This window comes from Bos indicus, chromosome 10, assembly GCF_029378745.1.
Source record: "Bos indicus isolate NIAB-ARS_2022 breed Sahiwal x Tharparkar chromosome 10, NIAB-ARS_B.indTharparkar_mat_pri_1.0, whole genome shotgun sequence".
Taxonomy (NCBI): domain Eukaryota; kingdom Metazoa; phylum Chordata; class Mammalia; order Artiodactyla; family Bovidae; genus Bos; species Bos indicus.
In genome coordinates this window covers 102,041,588-102,061,167 of record NC_091769.1, presented here as the reverse complement: position 1 = coordinate 102,061,167, position 19,580 = coordinate 102,041,588, and the positions used below count along the sequence as shown (strand labels likewise).

The 19,580-nt window shown below is 47.2% G+C and overlaps 1 protein-coding gene across 7 annotated transcripts in view; it reads left to right on the top strand.

Annotated features, from left to right (window-relative positions):
• The window catches only part of TTC7B (tetratricopeptide repeat domain 7B), a 275,490-nt gene that overhangs the window by 87,529 nt on the left and 168,381 nt on the right, over nucleotides 1-19,580 (top strand). For 6 of the 7 annotated variants that reach the window (XM_070798024.1, XM_070798023.1, XM_070798022.1 and 3 more), the window contains exon 5: nucleotides 12,639-12,760. In XM_070798024.1, coding sequence (XP_070654125.1) covers nucleotides 12,639-12,760 — 122 coding nt within the window. Of the gene's footprint in view, nucleotides 1-12,638; nucleotides 12,761-19,580 lie in introns of those variants that run through there. The other variant, XM_070798028.1, reaches the window with a different exon arrangement.

Genomic DNA, 19,580 nt, shown 5'->3' with positions numbered 1-19,580 from the left:
CCTGTACCCAGTAGCTGTCAGTTTCCCCAGTCGCTATAGACTTCATATCCTGGGCATTTCCTGTAAATCAAATCTTGTAGCCTCCGGTCCTCTATGACTGGCTTTTCTGGCTTAGCACAGTGTTTCAAGAGTCATCCGTGTGGCGGCACATATCGCTACTTCATTTCTTTTGAGCCAAACACTGTGCCTCTGTAAGGATACACTACCCTGCGTTTATCCATTCATCATTCATCGTTTGGATGGTTTCTACTTCAGGCTGTTACAATAATGCTGTTACAGCTATTTGCATATAACATTTTGTGTGGACAAATGTTTTCATATTTCTTGACTATATTCCTGGGAGTAGAATTGCTAGGTCATGTGATAACTTTATGTTTAACCTTGTTATATTTCTTTGTTGTCTCTTTATACTTTCTGTCTGATTTTTGTATTTAGTATTCTTATAATTTGAATGAAGCTTTTACATCATAAGTATGTTAACCCTTTATCATGTTTGCTCTGAATAGTTTCCCAATCAGTAATTTTCCATTTTTAAATTGTTCATATATTTTAAATCTGTATATAATAGTTGAATCTGATTATCTTTTTATTACATTTATTTCATAGTTTTAAAGCTGAAATATTGGGATAAACCTTCTCTAGGCTTTAAAAAGTTTTCAGCCATTTTCCATATTTTTTAAAAAGAACTTTCAATTTCCAAAATCTTCTTGGAGAGATTTATTTTTGTGTGTAACATTAGATATGACTCCAAATTAATGTTTTCCTCAAATTTCAGCACCACTTTAAGAAGATGTTATCTTTCCATTTTCATATTTTCTGTTATGCATTTTAAGTCATTAGTAAAATTTTAGACACAGTAGTCATTTCTGGCTTTCCTGTTTTGTTCTACTAATTTTATACTGAACCAGCATGACACTATTTAATAAGTACTTCTTTATGTTATGTTTTAACATCTGAAAGGATTCAGTTCAGTTCAGCTCAGTTCAGTCGCTCAGTCATGTCCGACTCTTTGTGACCCCATGAATCGCAGCACGCCAGGCCTCCCTGTCCATCACCAGCTCCCGGAGTTCACTCAGACTCACATCCATCGAGTCAGTGATACCATCCAGCCATCTCATCCTCTGTCGTCCCCTTCTCCTCCTGCCCCCAATCCCTCCCAGCATCAGAGTCTTTTCCAATGAGTCAACTCTTTGCATGAGGTGGCCAAAGTATTAGAGTTTCAGCTTTAGCACCATTCCTTCCAAAGAACATCCAGGACTGATCTCCTTCAGAATGGACTGGCTGGATCTCCTTGCAGTCCAAGGGACTCTCAAGAGTCTTCTCCAACACCACAGTTCAAAAGTATCAGTTCTTCGGTGGTCAGCCTTCTTTATGGTCTAACTCTCACATCCATACATGTGACCACTGGAAAAACCATAGCCTTGACTAGATGGACCTTTGTTGACAAAGTAATGTCTCTGCTTTTTAATATGCTATCTAGGTTGGTTATAACTTTCCTTCCAAGGAGTAAGCGTCTTCTACTTATTTTTTAGGATATCCTTTGTCCTTTTCTGTTGATACTTCTAAATGTATTTTAGAATAATTTGCTTCTAGAAAAATTCTGTTGGGACTTGGTTGAATTTTTATTAACTTTATACATTGGTTTGGAGAATTACTTTTAGTCTTCACTCATCTGTGCCCATGGTACCTCCTTCCATTTTGCAAGACCTTTTTTTTTTTTACAGATTTCAGTAGATTTATTATACTCCTAGGTCTTTGCTATTTGTATTGCTTTGTGTATAGGATCATTTTTTTCTTTGTATTTTCACATATAACAAGACTTTGATTTTTTTTTCAGTTCAATTACAAAAGTATTTAATAAGTGTCTCCTTTGTTCTGCACACTGTTCTTGACCCAAGGGGCTGGAGAATGAATTAACCAGAGAGTGTGTCCTTAGGAAACTTAGTGCTTTCTGAGGACACTGGTCCATAAACAGTGTGTGGGCTGCTTTGTGGGGAACACTCAGAGAATTCCGCAAGCCCAGAGCAGGGTCTTAGACCAGTGTGGAAGTTCAGAGATGGCTCCTGGAAGAGATGACCCCTGAGCCGAACCTTGAAGGCTGGCAGACATAGCCATACAGGACTATTAGCCACAATATTGGACTCTTCTATAAAAACAGGGTTGATTCTTTTCATTTTTCTAAGAACATGAACATATGGCCGAGGAAAGATTTTTGTTCTCAGTCTTTCTTCCATTCTGGATTTTCCACCTTCTCTCTCTTTCATGCGCTGTCTCCAGACTTTCCTAAAACTGTGGCAATGTACAGGTGGTGGAGGGTATCCTTATTTTGTTCCTGCTGAAAGGCGATACTTTATTAGATCTCCAATAAGGATTATAATGTTTATGTGCTCACTAGTTTTCCGTTTGCAGTTCACAGCAACCTGAGTATGTATTATTATCCCCTTTATTCAGATGAAAACAATGAACATCTGAGAGATCAAAGGATTTGTCCTAAGTCCACACGTGGTGAGGACTGTCAGAACCAGACGAACCTGGGCCTTTTGACCTAAAATCGTTGGCCCCTGGCCGTTTGCTTCCTCAGGCATTGGCTGTGTGCTTCTGCCAAAGCAGGCTGTACTTGTTAAGGTACTTGATGACAGTCGTCTCGCAGGCAAGTGTTTATCCACAGAACAAGTGGTGGCTTCGATACTGCCAGACACTGCTCCTGCCCAGACCCACGTGTTAGAGGCTCTTTGTGAGGAAGGGATTAAGCCCGAGATGCTTAGACTTCAGGGCAAACTCAGAGCTGAGCGATTCCCTCTGTCTCCCGCTGGCGTTTTTCTTGTCCTGCCTCATCCGGCAGTTCTGACCTCTGGTCTTTTGGACTTTGTTCTGCAAGCAAACAGAGATTAAAAGAACAAAGGGGGAGGAGCTGGACTGCAGAGTCGGGTGGACCTGAGTTTCAACACCAGCCCTAACACTTGATAGCGATGTGATTTGGGCAACTTGCTCAGTGGAGCAAAGTCTCAGTTTCCTCTTCAGTAAAAAAGAAGTAATAATGTGCGTTTCAGTGGGTTTTTGTGGGGGAATTAATGAGAGAGCCTGTGTGCCTGCAGAGTGCCTAATGCATAATAGGTTATTTTCTCATTACGTTTTCCCCTGCATTTCTTATTGTCCCTGCACATTTACTCATTCATTTACTGTGTATTTTATTCATTTACTATATTTACTATGTGTAGTGAATGCTTAGAAGGCCATGGCACCCCACTCCAATACTTGCCTGGAAAATCCCATGGACCGAGGAGCCACGGTCCATGGGGTCGCTAAGAGTCGGACACGACTGAGCACCTTCACTTTCACTTTTCACTTTCATGCATTGGAGAAGGAAATGGCAACCCACTCCAGTGTTCTTGCCTGGAGAATCCCAGGGACGGGGGAGCCTGGTGGGCTGCCGTTTATGGGGTCGCACAGAGTCGGACACGACTGAAGCGCCTTAGCAGCAGCGGCAGCAGTGAACGCTTACCCTGCATCAGACACTGAGGTGCGCGCTGAACGTGTTAGTAAATGGGGTAGACGTGGCCCCTGACTTTACAGAAGCTGCAGCTCCGAGGAGGGAGAAGCCCATAATCAAGTAAAAAATGCATTGACAAATGCAACGGAGGAATAGAACAGGACGTTGTGAGAGTGAGTAATAGAGACAGATCTGCTTCATGGCAGCGGGCTGGGCAGGCCCTTCTGAGAAGTGACCATCGAGCGGAGATGAGATGAGAAAGCGCCCGAGAGTCACATGATCCAGGTTGTTATAAAAATTATCCAGCTGCTTGTGGAGGGTGGAGAGGACGTTAAGGAGCTAGAGAGGATGTGGAGACTCTGTTTAGGAGGCTATTAGAAATCTAATAGGGAGTGATGATGGTTGTAATTGTAGAAATGGATGTATGCACACATTTGAGAAATGATTAGGAGGGAAATAGTAATAGATCAGGTGTGAGCGAGCGCCAGGGTGTCAGGGCTCAGTCCGCGGTGTCTGATTTGGATGGTTGACCGGACGACCGTGCAGTCAGTGCCTCAGTGTGTGGGCCTTGCCTCCAGGGCCCCCTGTGGATTCAGCATCTGCTGACGGCCAAGCCTCTTATATAAGATGGAGCACTGCAGTCATCCCCCGGTGTCTATCGGTGTGGAACCCGTGGGGAGAGCAGGGCCAACTCTGTGCGATGGGGGTGATGACAGAGGCCTCAGTTTGTGCTGAACCTGGGCTCCAGGAAAGTAATCATGCTCAGACAGTGTCTGGTGGTGGAAGTTAGGTGGCTTCTCTCCCAGGAGGGCATTCTAGGGGCTAGGAGAGATGCTAGAAGGGGGCCCTTGCGGAGAGCCCCATTCCTGAGGTTCTGGTGGACGGACCCTTCCTAACTGGGCCAGGAGAGCCCCGTTCCTGAGGTTCTGGTGGACGGACCCTTCCTAACTGGGCCAGGAGAGCCCCGTTCCTGAGGTTCTGGTGGACGGACCCTTCCTAACTGGGCCAGGAGAGCCAAGCTTGCCCCTCCCACCGCAGTCACACAACAAGCACAGCACCCGCCATGCGCACCAGCACAGCACCACCGGGGAGGGGCGTGAGTGCGGGGAGAAGCCCGCTCCGAGCACGAGCAGACAGAGCCTGCTCATCAGCACTGAGGGTGCGACAGAAGCCCTGAGGAAGCCCCCCGGCATCCCAGCCCCAAGGGAAGCACAAGTTAGCGTCCCTGAGCCGCAGGAATCTGGGGCCTGTGGTGCAGTGGAAGTAACTATAGAAACGACGAAACCCAACTCCAGCCCACCTGCTGACTAGGTTGACTCGACGCCCCCACACTTAGGGCCTGATAAAAGAAAAGGAGTACCCATTTTCAAGTGTGAATATTATTTCCCTCACTTTATTTCTCTGTACACAATTATTAACATTAAATGAAAATTATAAGATCGTTATACAATACACACCACCAGGAATAAAACAAACCACTGTGAAGGGTAATAAATAGAACCCAAACCAGAAAGGACCCAGGTACTATCAGACAGGAACTTAAAAATATCCTTGAGTTATATGCTAGAGTATTGTGGAAAAGATATGTAACACGCAGGAACAGATGGGAATTTCAGGAAGGAGAAGGAAACTATAAAAAAAAATTATTGAAATGCTAGAAATAACAAAACATGACATAAGAGACAAAGAACTTCTTTGATAGCTTATTAGAAGATTGGACACAGCCAAGGAAAAAACTTTCATTTGAAGATAGGTTAGTAGAGATTATTCAAATGAAACACAAAAAGAAAAAAAGAAGGGTGGGAAAAAAACAGAGCGGAGCACCCAGGCGCTGTGGGAAAATATATGTGTTTGCTGCCCCAAGAGGAGAAGGGAGAGAAACTGGGACAGAAAAAACACTGGGAGAGAAAACGGTTAAGAAGTTTCAGAATTACTGAAGCGTAGCAAAGAATCTCAGATCCCAGAGTCTCAGAGAACCCCAAGCAGCATAAATACAAACACGTACGTAGTCACATCATAGTCAAACTGTTGTAAATCAAAGACGAAAGCCTTGAAGGCAGCCAGAGAAAGAGAAACTTTAAATTCAGAAGAATAAAGATAAGCGATATAAGATATTCCCAGAAGATAATATGCAAATTAGAAGACACTGGAAAGACAAGATACTTTTTTAGAACCAACAAAAATTGACAGGGTGCATAGCGAGCACACCTGTGTGACAAGAAATGTGGGAGAGATTCTTCAAGCAAGGAAGTGTACAGATCCGAGCAGCGAAACGAAGAGCACCGAACGGTTACACTGAGGGTGAAAGTGCAGTCGCTCAGTCGTGTCCGACTCTTCGCGACCCTGTGGACTGTAGCCCATCAGGCTCCTCCGTTCATGGGGTTTTCCAGGCAAGAGTGCTGGAGTGGATTGCCATTTCCTTGTCCAAGGGATCTTCCCAACCCAGGAATTGAACCCGGGTCTCCTGCATTGCAGGCAGATGCTTTACCGTCTGAATTCCTTTAAAAGATAATTGACTGCCTAAACTAAAAATATTAATGATGTTTTGTGGGATTTATAACATAGAAGTAAAATTTGTGGCCATAATAGCAAAAGGCATAGGGGAGGAAACAGAATATCCAGGCCAGAACACTGGAGTGGGTAGCCTTTCCCTTCTCCAAGAGATCTTCTCAACCCAGGAATTGAACCCAGGTCTCCTGCATTGCAGGTGGATTCTTTACCAGCTGAGCCACAAGGGAAGCCCAAAGCATTTATCCTATATATGAGTTGGTGTAATATAATTTAGATAAAGGCTGTGAAAAGCTATATTGTAAAACCTAGGGCAGCCACTAAAAAATAAGGAAAAAAAGACGTGATTAACCAGCTGATAGTGAAAATGAAATGGAATCATCAATCCAAAAAAAAGAAAGAAAAAAAAGAGAGAGAGAGAGAAAAGAGAAAAGAAGAACATAGGAGACAATCAAGAGCAAGATGATTATTGGAGGAGGAAACGGCAGCCCACTCCAGTGTTCTTGCCTGGAGAATCCCAGGGACGGCAGGGCCTCGTGGGCTGCAGTCCATGGGGTCGCACAGAGTCAGACACGACTGAGCGACTTCACTTAGGGTCAGACACCCACTCCAGTGCTCTTGTCTGGAGAATCCCAGGGACGGCAGGGCCTCATGGGCTGCCGTCTATGGGGTCGCACAGAGTCGGACACGACTGAAGTGACTTAGCAGCAGCAGCAGCAGTAGCAAGATGATTCCAGTCATATCAATGATTATATTAAATGTAAATTGTCTAAGCACTCCAATTAAAAGGCAGATTTTCAGACTGGACAAAAAGTAAGACCTAACTATATGCTATCTGCAAGAAACTATTGAAATGTTAATACATAGGTAGACAAAAAGTAAAATTACATGCTATGCAAACAATAATCAAAGCAAAACTAGACTGGCTGTATTATATCATAAGGTAGAATTAGGAACAAGAACTATTACAGCAGATAAAAGGACTTATATAATAAAAGGAGTCAGTTCATCGATAACACATTATAATCCTAAAAGTATGTATACCTAATAACAGAACTTCACAATATATATAAAACAAAATGTATAGAAGAATTTATAAGATTAAATTCTTATAGTAGAAAGAAGGAAAATTTCAAATCAATGATCTACATTTCTGGCTTAAGAAACTAGAAAAATAAGATAATTAAAACCAAAATAAGCAGAAGGAAGGGAATAGTAAAGATTAAAACAGAAACTAGGGACTAGAAAGTAGATAAACGGTAAACTAGTAAAACCACAAATGGGTTAGTAAAGACCAATAAAATTTATGTAAACCATTAATAATATGGACCAGAAAAGAGAGAGTATACAAATTATCAATACCCAGATAACAAAAGAGGCTCTGTAGGTCTATAGATATTAAAAGGATGTAAGGGAAAATTATGACCAACTTCAACACCAATAAACTCGATCATTTATAGAAAATAGGCAAGTTCTCCGAGAGACGCAAAGTACCACAACTCACTCAAGAAGGGACAGACGGCTCGCTCCCCTTAGGTGAGCCGGGTCCAGGCTGCAGAGCCGCGGGGAGTTCCAAGAGCAGTAGTGGACAAGAGCCAGCCTTCGCCTCGCCTAGCTGACTAGGGGCTTTGAGGGGGCGCAGGGAGGCTGCATTATGAATGGAAGAAATTGAATTTATCGTTAAAAACCTTCCCATAAAGAAAACAACAGGTCAAGTTGTCTTCCATGGTGAATTCAATGAAGAGAGATTCAATTTAAGGGAGAAATGATGCCAGTATTATAAAAGCTTTCAAAAACTAGGGTAGCAGTAAACCACTCCCTGACTAGGTTGTGGGAGCGCTGATTGCTTCTCAGGTTAGGGCTCAGCGGTAAAGAAACCCCCTGCAAGGTAGGACATGCAGGCTCGATCCCTGGGTGGGGAGGATCCCCTGGAGGAGGAAGTAGCAACCCCTCCAGTATTCTTACCTGGGAAATCCCACGGACAGAGGAGCCCGGTGGGCTGCAATGCATGGGGTCACAAAGAGTCAGACAAGACTGAGTGAGTAAACAACAAGTCTCATGAATAGATGCAAATGTCCTCAGCAAAATACTAGCAAACTGAATCTAGCAGCTTCTAGAAAAAGTAATATACCACAAGAAAGATTCATTTCAGAAATGCAGGGTTGATTTAACATATGGGAATCAATTATGTAATACAATGTATCTATATAATAAAGGAAAAAACTGCATGATAATGATAATCTCAGTACAGTAGATGCAGGGAAAGCATTTGGCAAAATACAGCACATTGTATGATTAAAAAGTCAACAAACTAGGCGTAGAAGTTATTATCTTCAGTCTGATAGAAGGCACCCATGAAGCATCTAACCATATATAATGGTGAAAGGGTGGATGCTTTCCTCCCAAGATCAGGAAGAAGACAAGGAAATCTGCTCTTACTACTTCTGTTGACTAGAGGTTCTAGCCAGTTCAGTGAGACAGGAAAAAGAAATAAAAGGCATCCAGATTGAAAAGGAAGAAGTCAAACTATCTTTATTTGCAGATAACATGTTCTTGTTTATAGAAAATCCTGAAGAGTTTACACACACAGAACTATAACTAACAAATGATTTCAACAAGTTTAGAGGATACAGTCAGTATACAAAAACCACTTTTATCTGTATCCACTAACAATGAGCAATCTGAAAATGAAATTAAAATTACAATTCCAGTTACAATAGCATCAAAAAAGATTAAAATAATAAAAAGAAGTTCAAACATTATACTCTGAAAACTAGAAATTACTGTTGAAAGAAATGAAAAAAAAAAAACCTAAATAAATGGAAAAGCAGCCTATGTTCATGGAACAAAAGACAATTTGTTACAATAACAGTACTGTCCAAATTTATCTACAAATTTAACTGAATCCCATCAAAATCTCAGTTGCTTTTTTTTTTGCAGGAATTGATAAGCTGAGTCATAAATTAATATGGAAATGGAAGGGGCCAAAAGACCAAAACACTCTTGAAAAAGAACAAAGTTGAGGGACTCGTACTTCCCAGTCTCTAAACTTTCTGCAAAGCTACAGTAGCTGAGACAGTGCATACAATTAGTATTCCTGAAAAATAACATGGAAAAAAACAATAAAACAGTAAAAGAATACAATTTTGTAATCAAAGAGAAATTCTTGAGCTCAAAGAAGTAAGACTTCATCAAGCACTTGCTCTATTCTGTGCCAAGTGTTCTATCCATTTATGACTCTGTTTAGTCCATAGAACTACACTGAGTGAAAAATTGTGTCGCCATCTCCATTTTTCCAACGAGAAAACCGAAGCTAGAGAGTCCGTGACTTGGCCACAGTGGTGGAGCAGGGCTTTGAGCTCAGAGTGGCAGCCCGACTCCAGGGCCTCACTCGACCTGCAGATCTGAAGTCGTAGACAGAGCGTTCATGCTGTGTTCCAAGAACAACGGGCTTAGAATGGTGGCTGGCACGACAGCTTCTGGCAGAGTCTCTAGGCTTCAGGGGGAGAAGGGTTCTCTTTGCAGACTGTCTACAGGGAGACAGCAAGGCTGGCTTCCAGGCTGTCCACAGCGACGTTCAGAGTTGGTGATGGGAGTATCGTCTACCAAGTTCTGAGGGAGAGAAAGTGCGAAATCCAAGTTTGTTGTAGTCAGGTTTAGAGAGACAGAGACGAGAGGGAGACATTCTTGAACACGGAAGAATTTAGGACTCGGAGCACCCTTTATGGCAGTATTCCACCCAGCAGGAATTGGTTTAAAATAGAGGATTAAAGAAACAATGAATGCATTTTGTTGATGACTGATTGAGGTATAGTTGAGGTACAATACTATATAAATGTAGGTGTACAGTGTAGTGATTCACAATTCTTAAAGGTTATGTCCCATTATAGTTACTGTAATCCCATTTGTAGTATCGAGAATTATAGGATTATAAATATTATAAAAGGTTGGCTATATTCCCTGTGCTGTACTATATTTCCTTGAAGCTTATTTACTTTATACACACTGGTCTGTACCTCTTAATCCCTACCTGTATCTGACCCCTAGGACGCATTTTAATATAGAACTGATGAAAAACAATTATGGGGTTGGACATGGTTGTTGGGAATTTTGACAATATAACATAGTGCTATAACAAAACAGGAGGCTGAGGAGAAGACACTGGAGAAGGTACGTGGATACGCCAGTTTCCTTACTGCTGGCGTGGGTCAGCAGATCCTGTATGGAGCTGAAATAGTGGATAAAAGAATGAGCCGTGCACCTGAGGCAAAGAGCTGACTCATGGGAAAAGACCCCGAAGCTGGGAAAGATTGATGGCCAAAGAAGGGGGCGGCGGAGGAAGGTGAGAGGATTGGATAGTGTCACCGACTCAGTGGACGTGAGTTTGAGCAGACTCCTGGAGACAGTGGAGGAGAGAGGAGCCTGGCAGCTGCCGTCCGTGGGGTCACAAAGAGTTTGACACGATTTACTGACTGGACAGCAGCAACAACAAAATGGGGTCCCTGGTGGCCCAGCGGCTAACTGTCCGTGCTCTCGATGCAGGGGCCTGGGCTCGAACCCTAGGGGAACTAGATCCCACAGGCCACAGCCAAACATTCTACATGCCGCAGTGAAGATCGAAGATCCTGGGTGCCGCAGCTAAGACCCAGCACAACCAAAGGAGTGAACATTTAAACAAAGAGAGGACCGAATCTCTGTCTCTCTTCTCTGGCTCTTCTTTGTCTCTCTGTCTCTGTCGTTCTGTCTGTATACACACATAACACATGCATGCAGGTGCGTATTACACACGTGTACATATGATAAACATCAGGTGTATTTTTAATTTTAGAGAGACTGTGAACTTTGTGTTAAAAAACACATTTTTCTGAAATTGAGTGCTTACTTGGGTTACACTTTTGTTTCGCCTGTTAAATTTAATTAAAATGAAATGTAATGGTTTAAATTTAAAACCAGCGCATACCACAGTCTCAGTGTTTGTAAAATGATTTTTATCTTTCTCTCGTCTTGGTACTTACCTGGGCAGAGATATGGGTTATTGTCCCATGAGCGCTCACTGGTTGTTGCTGTGTGATAGAATTGATATGGGTTATTGTCCCATCAGCGCTCACTGGTTGTTGCTGTGTGATAGAGTTGATATGGGTTATTGTCCCATGAGCGCTCACTGGTTGCTGCTGTGTGATAGAATTGATCATGCTTTTTCTTTTTTTTTGTATGGTACTGCATTGTTTTTGCTTTAAAATAATCATGGAGCTTTTAAAAATTGAAAACTATTCTCAAAAACAAATGATAATTTTTTAAAAGTTTCAACGTTGGACTTCCACGTGGAAATATCAAGGAAGTGGTTAGACATGAGTCTGGGAAAAGTCTGGACTAGAGACGACCAAGTGGGCAGATGGCAGCATGGAGGTGGCTTCTGAGGAGCAGATGAGGTCATCCGGGAACCTGAGAGGAGAGGACGGGGCCCAGAGGGGCACTCTGCATCTCCGCCGCTCAGACGGTGGCTGGGCCGAAAATGACGGTGCCCGGAGGTGGGAGGAACACCTACCTCTTAGCACTTGCAGAGCCAAGCGCTAAGTCAGGAGGGAGCCAGGCACTTCTGATAAGATGCTGGGATGTAGTTCAAATGCGAGGGTTGCCCACTTGGATGTCATTCTACAACATACGGTTCACTGTATGTGTCTTCTACTTCTCCCCCCGGCAGCCCCAGAGCTCACAAGGTAGAGACCCAGCAGTTGCTTTAATGCCTCTAGAAGGGTCATTTCAAGACCTCGAGAACATCGGGGGTTTGGCTAACAGCTGGGTTTTTGGAGAGCTGCTGGCTTGCGGTCGATGTTGGCAGCGTGTTTGGAGAGCATCTGTGTGGTTTCTAAATGGGCCACAAGTAGCTTCTGGTTGATAAACGCTTTATTTGACTCGCGAGTTTAAAGAGAGTAACCTCTGTAACAGTAGATACGTGTTTACACTTCACTATGTCCCACTCCACTCGCAGGTCTTTCCCTTCATTAGTTGGCAGTCTTTCTGGCAGGGCTAAACACGCCAGCCTTTAAAACCTCCTTATCTGTTGACAGGCAGTCTGGTTTGGGGAGAGAGGGAGCCGAGGTCGTTTTTCCTAAGCTCTCTGTCCTTGAGAGCAGGTGACTGCCGCTGCAGCCCTGGGGCCTGGCGGAGTTGCTGTCTGGCTAGTTCTCGGGCCAGGGCCAGTCACAGGTCCCTCTGCTCTTTCTGAAGCTCACCAGAGTCTGCAGGGCTGAAGCTGCAGGCTGCGTCCGTGACCTCAGCCCTTGGTGGGGACGGCCGTTTCCGCCTGTTGCTGGACCTGCTTCTTTGCCGCCAAGCCTCTCTGTCAGCATCTCAGCCTTGCAGAGCCGGAGCCTTGGGGGTTCGGCTGGCACCGTGTGCCCATCAACGCGCATCAGCACGCAGGCCTCCTGGCAGGAGGAACGCGCGCGCCTGGGGCAGCAGTCGCCCCCCTGTCGCACAGAAGCCCTCTGCGCTTTTCTCCTCCCCACCCAGCGCCGCGCACTGACGCTTGTGAATGGAAGTCCATTTTTCAAGTCCAGCTGTGCGTTTGCAGATAGGGTTTGAAGGAAGTAGGCTTGCATGTGGATCTGATTAGTTTTCTGATTTTCTCCCCTTCCAGGTAATACTTTCTAATATTCAGAACAGAAGTCCTAAGCCTGGCCCTGCTCCCCACGATCAAGAACTAGGTTTTTTCCTAGAAACGGGACTGCAGAGAGCCCATGTCCTCTATTTCAAAAATGGGTAAGCCGTCTTCTCTTTTTAAATCAAGTTCCTAACGAAGGAAAGCAGAAAGCCCCACCATGTGTGTTCAGTTTAGTTGTTATCCTAAAGCAGTTTGAATACACACCACAACTGGAATTTCTAGAAGGAAGAGTGAACGTGGGCTCTTTTGTCTCTTCTCCACCTGGCTTGTCCAACCTTCGAAGGAGATTCGAAGGAGGGAGAAGGGCGTGTGAACCGAGTCTCCATCCAGAGCCCTGGGGCCAGGGAAGGTGGGGCCCAGCCCCGTGCCCTGCTGCCCCCGTGGGACGGTCCTGCTGGGCCTCCCTGCTTTGCTGCGGGACGCGTTAGTGAGTGGGCAGCCCTGGCCCACAGGCTCGCCTCCCTTTGAACGGCCGGTCCCTTTAGAGGACTGGATTGCCAGGTCTCAGATGGGTTTTATGAATGTGTGTGTGCCTGGAAGGCCATGCCAGTTCAGCTCCTCCCTGAGCTGCCTCTGAAAGGGGTTTTTGGAGGTTTAAGAGTGGTGCATTTGACGTTCGCTGTCCTTCCCATGTTGCCCTTATGAGACACGCGATGATGCTGTTCAGACCTCCTCAGCTGTCCTTGTTTTGACCTTGTGCTTCAGGATAGGTGTCCGTGGAGACCGACAGTAGGTGTCTGACTCCCCCGTAGCTCCTCTGAGGCCACGCGCAGGGGGCCCCCTCCCTCTAGGAACGGTCCCACAGAGCTCCCAGCTACAGAAGGGATAACGGCAATGTTCAGCTGCTCCCTCTTCATTTTCAAGAGCTTCAAACCTTGGGGCGTAGCTCACAGAAGCCAGATTTTATCTCTGCTCGGGGGCCCAGAGCCACATGCTTCCGTTTCCCTTTCCCTGGGGAGTAAATGCTTATTTTCCAAATCCTGTTAAACTGTTTGTGGAGAAGGCCCGCTTTGCTCCAAAGGTTCGGATTGGCAGGTCCCACAAAAGGCTGCGGTAAACGCGTCAAGGTTTGGAATGGCTTGGCGGCTTTGGCTTAGAGACGCTTTCGAGTTTGACCTCATCTGTCTCTGACTGAGATCGTCTGAGTGATGGTGCTGGGCCCCCAGGCTGAGTTTTGAGTTCTAGTTTCCCTTGCTGTTATAAATAGAGGGAGAAGGGACGGAACACGGAAGTATTTTCCTAGTGATCTTTTTTCTTCCTTTTCACAATAAATCGTGGTCATCACAGAGGATACTCCAACCTGGCTTTCCCTCCCTGTAACTGAGAGTGTGTGTGATTGATGGACAAGCCCAGAGGCTGGAATGAATTGGGGGGGCTTTCAGAAACCCCCAACCAGCAGCGTCTGTTGGAAATGCTTTGTATGAGACTGATGAGGGTGGGCTGGCCAGCTTATTTTCCCATTTGAAGCCTGCACATCGAGCAGGAAGAAGAAGGGCCATTGGGCTCAGACCTCTTGTCCGGAACCTCTGGATGCCCCCAGCACCCAACAGAAAAATAATGATGAGAAGTGTGCCGAAGGTGACGGGTCATGTGCTGGAACTGCTCCCTGGTTCAAGTCTCATTTCATTTCACGCCAGTTCAAGGCGATTCCCATTGGCATAGTCAAAGTCCCATAGTTAAAGTTGGGGGGCTGCTCCATCTTGAAGCCCCCTTCCCTCTTTGCTTGTCTCACTGGGCTTTAAAGAGCAGTGATGCCCTGAGCCGGCGGCTGGGGAGGCCTCACCAGCTCCTCAAGGCGGGGGCTGGGAGCAGTGACAAGAGCTGACTGGGGCGGGTGGAGGCAGAGGGGAAAGAGAGAGAGCAGCAGGAGGTCCTGGACGTGCCCAGTGCCATCGGCTGTGTACATGGTGGGTCACCCAGAGCCTGGGGGCCACACTGGGGGGCATCTGACGGTGGCCGTCCCGCTGGAGTCTGCAGGGCACGTGGGGACAGACGGACCAGGCTCCGGGGGCTTTCCCTCCTGCGGTGTGTCTTGCTGCGGTGTGCCTTGCTGCGGTGTGTCTTACTGCGGTGTGTCTTGCTGCCTCGCTGTCTCACTCCTTTTTGTGTCTCTACATTTGAAAAATATGTATCTGGGAGAATATAATGGACAGAGATTGACTCATTTTCAAGGATAGGAAGATGCATCATAGATGAGTTTAGCAATAAGAGACACACAATTGATAAAGCGTATCTTTTACTTTAGAAATATGCTTAAATATATTCAGCTTCTTCATTGCCAAGCCGGTGACCTCGGGGCTCTCTCAGAAAGACCCTGGCCCTGGGGCCAGTCCCTGGGCCCCTCCTGCTGCCTCGCGTCTCCCCTCTTCACCACATGCTCTCACCTGGTCACCGACCCTCACGGCGTCGCCTCGCCCACGTCCACCCGTGCCCTGCAGCGTTGCCTGGGTTTCGCATGCTTGGCTTCTGCGCTCTGACCTCAGTCCTCCTGGCTCTGCCCCGCTGCAGGGGAGATGCTGTGCGCTGGGCTTCGGTCTGACCCTCAAACTGTGGCCTCATCCACCGTCCAGCCTGGCTTGTGAAGAAGCACTTGACCCCAGGATGAGGCATGGCTGGGGTGTTCCCAGCCTGCACTGTGGTGCTTTCTCATCACACTTACATACATCATGCGAAATGCTGGGCTGGATGAATCACCAACTGAAATTAAGACTACTGCGAGAAATATCAATAACCTCATATACGCAGATGATGCCACCCTAAGGGCAGAAAGTGAAGAGGAACTAAAGAGCGTCTTGTTGAGGGTCAAAGGAGAGTGAAAAAGCTGGCTAAAAACTCAGCATTCAACAACTAAGATTCTGGTCCCATCACTTCATGGGAAATAGAAGGGGAAGAAGTGGAACAGTGACAGATTTTATTTTCTTGGCTCCAAAATCACTGTGGACAGTGACTGCAGCCAGGAAATTAAAAGACATTTGCTCGTTAGAAGGAAAGCTATGACAAACCTAGATGGCATATTAAAAAGCAGAGACATCACTTTGCCAACAAAGGTCCGTCTAGACAAGGCTATGTTTTTTTCCAGTAGTCATGTATGGATGTAAGAGTTGGACTATAAAGAAAGCTGAGCGTCAAAGAATTGATGTTTTTGAACTGTGGTGTTGGAGAAGACTCTTGAAGGTCCCTTGGACTGCAAGGAGATCCAACCAGTCCATTCTAAAGGAGATCAGTCCTGAATGTTCATTGGAAGGACTAACACAGAAGCTGAAATTCCAATACTTTGGCCACCTGATGCGAAGAACTGACTCATTAGAAGAGACCCTGATACTGGGAAAGATTGAAGGCAGGAGGAGAAGGGTATGATGGAGGATGAGATGGTTGGATAGCATCATGAACTCAATGGACATGAGTTTGAGCAGACTCCCGGAGAAGGTCAGGGCAGCCTGGTGAGCTGCAAAGAGGGGTTGCAAAGAGTCGGAGTCGACTGAGCAACTGAAGGACATCATCACACTTCTCCTCGTCTGCCAGATCCTCTACAGCTGCTTCTCCCGCCCCCTCCTCTCTCCCCTCCTTCCCTTCCCGTTCCTCCCTCACCCCTCCCCTCCTCACTCCCCTTTCTCTCTGGCCCCCTTGGAGGGAGACAGCACCTGCTCTCACGCGGCCCATGTATCCTGGGCATGGTCTGACCTGGCGCACACCCCTGTGGATCTCACCTCCGTTTTTCTCATCCCTCTGGGTGGCAGCAGCAGGCCTGTTAAGGCTGAAAAAACATCCTGCTGAGGCTTTGCTGCTGAAGGCAGGAAGAGAAGGGGACAACAGAGGATGAGATGGTTGGATGGCATCACCGACTAAATGGACATGAGTTTGAGCAAGCTCCGGGAGTTGGTGATGGACAGGGAGGCCTGGTGTACTGCAGTTCATGGGGTCGCAAAGAGTCGGACACGACTGAACTGAACTGAACTGACGCTTTGCAGAGGTGTAGTCAGAGTGCGTTGGCCTCCGACGGCCAGGGCTGCTGCTCTGAAATCCTCAGATTGCCTTGCCCACGGCAGGCCCTCGGATGGGGGGCTGAGTGGATGCTGGAGCCAGAGGACCTGATGAGGAGCCAGCCCTCCTCCCAGCGGGGCGTCTGTTTCTTCATCTGTGTGTGTGTGTGTGTGCACGTGTGTGCTAAGTCTTTTCAGTCTTGACCGACTGTGTGTGACCCCATGGTCTGTAGCCCGCCAGGCTCCTCTGTCCACGGGATTCTCCAGGCAAGAACACTGGAGTGGGTTGTCATGCCCTCCTCCAGGGGATCTTCCCGAACCCGCGGCTCTTATGTCTCCTGCATTGGCAGGCGAGCTCTTTGCCAGTGCCCCTGGGAAGCCCTTCCCTATCGGCCAAAACACCCGAGAGCTGCGGTGAGGTGCAACCGAGAGACCATGCGTGGAGTACTTGGTGCAGCGTCAGGCGGGCGGGCAGCGGTGAATTGTAATTTCCGCTGACGATGATGCCCGGCTGGCTTTCCAGCTGGAAGCGGGACCACAGGCAGGTCAGACTCCAGTTCCTGAGGCAGGCATCGTTCACTTGATTGCAGAGCCTCATGCAGCATCGCTCTCAAGGAAGGGAGTTTATTTGTGACCGCTGGTGCGCGTGGTCTCTGCCCAAGAGGCATTGCGATTAGCCTGGATAACCCATAATAACCGAGGGCCGCGGCTGTGTCTCAGAGAAGGGAGGAGGGGCGAGCATTCGGGCAGCACAGCCCATGCAGAGGAGTGGCCTGGGACTCCCCCAGCTTTCTAGGAGACAAGCGTCACCCCACCCCCACAGCTTGAGTCCTCGACGCCAGAATTGCCAGAGCAGCTTGAGTTAGGATGCTGTTTATTTGCTCCACGTTGATTTAGGAATATTCAACCATGTCTTGGGCTTCCCAGGTGGCTCAGGGGTAAGGAACTCGTCTGCCAATGCAGGAGACGCAGGTTCGATCCCTGGGTCGGGAAGATCCCTTGGAGGAGGGCACAGCAACCCACTCCAGTGTCCTTGCCTGGAGAATCCCATGGACAGAGGAGCCTGGTGGGCTACAGTCCATGGGGTCACAAAAGAATCAGACACGACTTAGGACTGAGCAGCAACAACAAGTTATGCCTTATAAACAGAGTGGCAGAGATTTCTAGCAGTGTTGCTTCTTGTCTGCCGTGGCAGGTGTACTGGGTGAGCCAAATGGATTGTATGTCATGTATGTTTTCCCTGGTTCTGAACTGGTTTTAATTCAGGGAAAGGGAAAGTGAAAGTTGCTCAGTCGTGTCCGACTCTTTGCAACTCCATGGACTGTAGCCCACCAGGCTCCTCTGTCCATGGAATTTTCCAGGCAAGAATACTAGAGTGGATTGCCATGCCCTCCTCCAGGGGCCCTTCCCCACCCAGGGATTGAACCCGGGTCTCCCGCATTGTAGGCAGACAGATGCTTTACCGTCTGAGCCACCAGGGCAGCACAGGGAGGGTGAGGGTGGGGATAAATTAACGCGAGAAGACACATGAGCGTCGGAGCTGGGAGATGCGCCTGCTGGGTTGTACTCTTTCCTGGGTCGCATCAGGAGTTCTGTGTGGGAGGCCCTGACTTGGAGAGCGTAGGAGGGCAGGCAGTATGGTCAGCCTCCGGGCTTCCCTGGGGAGTTTGCAGCCAGGCCAGGCAATAAAGGGAGGATTGTGCGACTATAGTCAGTCACCAGGATGCTTTCGTTGTTGTCGTTCAGTTGCTAGGTCGTGTCTGACGCTTTGCAACCCCATGGACTGCAGCACGCCAGACTCCTCTCTCCTCCACTGTCTCCCGGAGTTTGCTCAGATTCATGTCCACTGAGTCAGTGATGGTATCTAATCATCTCATTCTCTGTCGTCCCCTTCTCCTTTTGCCTTCAGTCTTTCCCAGCACGAGGTTCTTTTCCAGTGAGTCAGCTCTTCCCATCAGGTGGCCAGAGTATTGGAGGTCCAGCTTCGGCATCAGTCCTTCCAGTGAATATTCAGGACTGATGTCCTCTAGGGTTGACGGGTTCGATCTCCTTGCAGTCCAGGGACTGTATGTGTTGGTTATGAGTCTGTGCAGCACCACTATGTGCTGGTCTGAACTAGACCACTAGTCACCACCACACGTTGACTTGTAGAAGTTTCTGAACTTCCCCAGTCGTCTTGTCGACCTTTGCAACCGTTCAGCCCTGCTCAGTGTAGCTTGGAATCAGCAGGCAGGAAGAAGGGCCGTGAGGCTGAGCTTCCTGGGTTTATGGCCTCAGAGAAGCAGGAGCTTCAGACAGGCTCCTGCAGCCGGGGAGGTGGCGTGTGCTGGATGCGCTGGTCTCTCCAGGCTCCAGAGCAGAGCGACTCGGCCCTGTCCTTTGCCTTCTTGCCTTCAGAACGTCTTCCTTCTGGCAGTGACAGAAGTGGTGGCTTTTTCAACCGTGCACCCATTTTTACATTAAGAGTCAAAGAGAAAATTCAGACTCTTTTCCAGTAAGCATTTATTGAATATACATCAACTTTTTGTACATGACATTTCTCAAGAGATTTAGAGAGTAAAAGGAAATGAGCCTGTACTCTGGGAGATGGTAGGAGAAGGAAACAGGGAACGACGTCACACATCGCTTTAAAGGGGACGGCTAAGAGAAAACGTAGGGGCCTTCCTTGGGCTGGCAGTTAAGAAGCCTCCTTGCAAGGCCGGGGATGCAGGTTCCATCCCTGGTTGGGGAACTAGCAGCCCACGTGCAGCAGAGCAGCGAAGCCCGTGTGCCACCACCGAGGGTCCATGCCCCGCAAGAAAAGGCCCCATGTGCAGCCAAGACCCGACACATCTAAATAAATTTAATACTTTTTTAAAAAAGGAGCAAACCGTGGAAGAGCACCTAATCACTTTAACTGAGCTGAAGCTTGCAGGCCCATTCATTCATTCAGTATTTA